Here is a 3,874-nt window from a genome sequence, read left to right on the forward strand (position 1 = left end):
TTGACGGTCCCCTGACCGTCATTTAGACCTTGCGTCACGCCTGACGGTTTGACGTTGCTTTTGTGTCTACTCCAGACTGACTTATTGAAGAGAAAAAAGCAGGTTGAAATGTTAATCTTACGTCATACCTTAACTCATTGCTTGGGTTAACATTAAAATATAAATAATTAAATATTTATTATTATACTTGTACAGTGCTAACAAGGCACCTCGTGTGACTGTACAACAAAATGAAAATACAGTTCCCATATATTCTTAAAATTTGTTAACAGATTTAAATCAAGATAAGATAAAATAATAGTATTATGATTTTTATTTTTCATATATTTCATTTAAAAAATAATACAAAATTGTTGGAAGAAAACAAAATTGATGAGATAACATTCAACAATCTATATAAATAAAGAATTTCATCTAATGTTATTTTCTCCTTTCATATAATTCTACCCGTGCAAGTTTAATGCAATTGAGGATTGCCATTAGGCTTGTACATCTTCACTATTCTTCCATTTGTGGATTGGATGGGTCGTGCATTCTTTTCATGTTCCTGCAATAAATCATATAACACAATATTAGCTCTAATAATATTATTGATATTGTTAAAAATTATAGAATATGAGATTAAACAATGTTAAATGTATAAATTAATATTATAAAAAGTCAAGTAAGAATTGTTAAACAAACATCTACATCTAAAAATAAATTTTATAGATAAAATATTTATATTAGCAACATATGTTCAAGTTACAATCTCAGTCTTATTTCTCATTTTACTTTTCAAAATGATGTATACATAGAATGTATTGTCAATTATTAAAGTATAAGAAAAGATATTTACATCATGTATCGCTTCATGCAGAGCTCTAACTTGTTCCCGTGATACAGTCCTCACCTGTTTTCATGTTTGATTTTATGTTATAAAAGTGTATAAAATCATAACTATAATTTATAATATTTAAATATATTTAACTTTTGATGGGAAAGATATCTAAATATGTGTATGCTTCTGGATTCGATCCGAAATGTTGACGCAAAAAACTCACACAATCGAATCCAGAAGCATACACACATTTAGACTAATGGATTGTGGAAATCTACTGACATTGGTAAAGATATCTTTTAAAACTTGTAATATAATGACTTTTTTTAAAGAAAGAAAAAGATAACAAACCTTGTGGACGATGTTCCAAGTGACTCCCTCTGTACAAGGTGGAGTGGTGAGAGATCCATTGTAACGATAATACTTCCTACTGCCCACTTTGATGTGCCAGGGATTAACTATACCAAGGGCTTCTTCTGGAGGCTCCATATCAGAAATGGAGGCAATTTCATCCATTAACTATGAGAAAATAAAAATGCAACATCATATATTAACAATGATGTCAATGACTGAAACTTTTCCAATGCTTTTCCTCAATTCCTTTAGTCTAAATATTGTAAACCTTTAATTGGATGGTGAACTTTTCTTCCTTCTTTTTTTTTTTTTTCTCTGATTTTCTAGACTACTTTCATATATCTAGAAATCTAAATTTAATTATATTTAGAAAAAGAAAAGTGATTTGTAGAAACTATTAAAAAAGTCATTAAGTATGCTAATGTAAGTTACCTCTGCAAGAAAGGTATCAGGCCTTCCATAAGTGTAAAGAATTCCAACAACTGCAATTTTGTTGTCCTCTGATTCATGTACAAGATGCATTTCTAGAGGATACCTGAACCAATCCAACAATTTACTCAGAAAAAAAACCAAATATACACTATTATCTATTATGAATTAAAACTTTCCATCTCATTCGGATAAATATTTAATCCTATTTTACAATCTCACAATAAAACTGAATAATGTTTAATAAGAATAATCCATTTTCATTTGGTACCTTCAATCCTTCAATTTTCCAGTTGAAATAAAGAATATTGTTTTAACATACCTTTTGCCATTTACAGTATGCTCAGCTGGGGAGTGCCAATGGCATTGATTAAGTTGATATCTTCTCCCCTCTATCTCAATACTACCAGCTCCTGTAGGCCACTTCAACTGATTCAACATAACCCAAATAAAAATTAAAATGGTAATCTCAATCTCCTTGAAAATAAAACACACCATAATATCAGAGCTTCAATCTTTGAAAAACAGAGCTTCAATGGCAGACCATAATATCATGGCCTCTGTTGACGAGGGTTGCATTTGCAGGGCGATAAATCCTGCGCAGTTGGCCCAGATCAGGATATATTTTAGCTTGCTCCTTCACCACATCAATGGGAGATTGCTGCCGCCCATTTCCACAGGCACTCCATTCTTCATGCAACTCTCCCCAGTGATCTGGCCCTGTCTCCTCACCCACTATGTACGTAAATTCCCTCTCATCCTCTGTTTCCAAAACATTTTCAGGTTACCAAACAAACAAAATTAAACAGAAATTTGACCACTTTGTTTCTAGATTAGACCATATATAAGTATTTTTATCAATATTTTGGATCATATGTCTTTATTATCAATATTTCGGATCATTTTCTTTTTATGATCACGTTTTTTATTTATGTATCGACATTTCAGATTACTCTCTTTTCATGATCAGTTCGGATCACACATTATATGATGAATCAGACTGATAAATGATAATAGTTCAGAAGTGTGATCCCAAAGTCACACATTTTAATCTAGAAACAACAGCAATCAGAATTGAATTGATAAAAAACTCACACTCAATCTAATCCAAAAATAACAATGATCAAAATTGAATTGTTGAAAGCTCGTATCATTAAATTCATCATCATTTTATGTTAATTTTATCAGATTTCCACAATCCATAACTGTATCATTTAGCCACTTCTGGATCAGATTGTGTGATTGTTTTCGTATCAACATTTTGGATCACACTCCATGATCCATCATCAGAATGATAGATCATTACAATTATACATCTCCTAGCACTCTCTATCATCTTCATGATAGATCACAGACCATATGATCCAAAACGTTGATGCAAGAAAATTCACACAATCAAATCCAGAAGCGGTTAAATGATATCATTTTATGTATTAAAGTTATCATTGAAATAATAATATGATCATAGAAAGTAATCCAAAACATCAAATAAATGATGGCATATCACATAATGTAATCTGGATAAAAAATTCACACAAAATCTAATTTAGAAACAACAATGATCACACAAACTGATATGCAAAAAATACAAACATAATCGAATCCCAAAAAAAACAAGAAGAAACAAGAAACAATGATCACAATTGAAATGTTAAAACTGATCTTCAAATTGAAATGATGAACAAAATTCAGATGCATTACCGACTTCCTGAGTTCGAACCCCGGCGATGCAGAGCAATAACCCCAGCAAAAGCAGTACGTTTCTCATTACAGGTCGTGCCATGCTGTACGAATATTCAACCTGAAATAAAATGTTAGGACAACCAAGGGAATCGGAGTCTAATATACATATAATTGGTGTGACAGACTTTGAAAATCACAATTTTTTTTGGTTATTTCTTATGAGAACAAGTCTCACAAAAGAACATTTATTTATTCTGTCACCGTACAGTGAATTAAATTTTCATGTCGAAAACTATATTTATATAATGACTTACCGCCTGTATTGACCAATTTTCATGGCGCAAGTCTTGTAAAACACGTTTGGTGCCCAAAAATATAAGTTGGGTCTGCTTAACTCTCTTTCCTGGAAAGTCTTCTTCATGGAAGAACCCTAATTTATATTTGTTATTCTTAGGAGACCGTGGAAATAATCATATTTTTGGACTTATTTAATGTTTTAAGTTGGTTTAGGTAGGAATTTTTCTTCCACTACCTGTTCTTGCGTGGATGAAATATGCAGACAATGCACCTACTGGTTTTTATTGGTCG

The 3,874-nt window shown here is 31.4% G+C and overlaps 1 protein-coding gene across 1 annotated transcript; it reads right to left on the reverse strand.

Moving 5' to 3' along the window:
• Nucleotides 1-285: 285 nt before the first annotated feature.
• Nucleotides 286-3,529, reverse strand: LOC131042630 (alpha carbonic anhydrase 7). Its single transcript, XM_057975939.2, has 7 exons — nucleotides 3,305-3,529; nucleotides 2,148-2,365; nucleotides 1,926-2,032; nucleotides 1,607-1,709; nucleotides 1,172-1,339; nucleotides 839-892; nucleotides 286-547 (listed from the first exon to the last, which is right to left on the reverse strand). The coding sequence occupies exons 1-7, from the start codon at nucleotides 3,384-3,386 to the stop codon at nucleotides 458-460; spliced, it is 822 nt and encodes a 273-aa protein (XP_057831922.1). The 5' UTR covers nucleotides 3,387-3,529; the 3' UTR covers nucleotides 286-457.
• Nucleotides 3,530-3,874: the final 345 nt, after the last annotated feature.

Source organism: Cryptomeria japonica, chromosome 1 (genome assembly GCF_030272615.1).
Source record: "Cryptomeria japonica chromosome 1, Sugi_1.0, whole genome shotgun sequence".
NCBI lineage: Eukaryota > Viridiplantae > Streptophyta > Pinopsida > Cupressales > Cupressaceae > Cryptomeria > Cryptomeria japonica.

What these genes read in the sequence shown, in the direction of transcription:
- LOC131042630 (XM_057975939.2), bottom strand. Translation starts at nt 3,386, where the DNA reads ATGGCACGACCTGTAATGAGAAACGTACTGCTTTTGCTGGGGTTATTG. An exon ending in CATACTGTAAATGGCAAAAG is followed by an intron (nt 1,710 to 1,925) that starts GTATGTTAAAAC and finishes GGATTGGTTCAG; the next exon opens with GTATCCTCTAGAAATGCATC. An exon ending in CTTGGAACATCGTCCACAAG is followed by an intron (nt 893 to 1,171) that starts GTTTGTTATCTT and finishes ACATGAAAACAG; the next exon opens with GTGAGGACTGTATCACGGGA.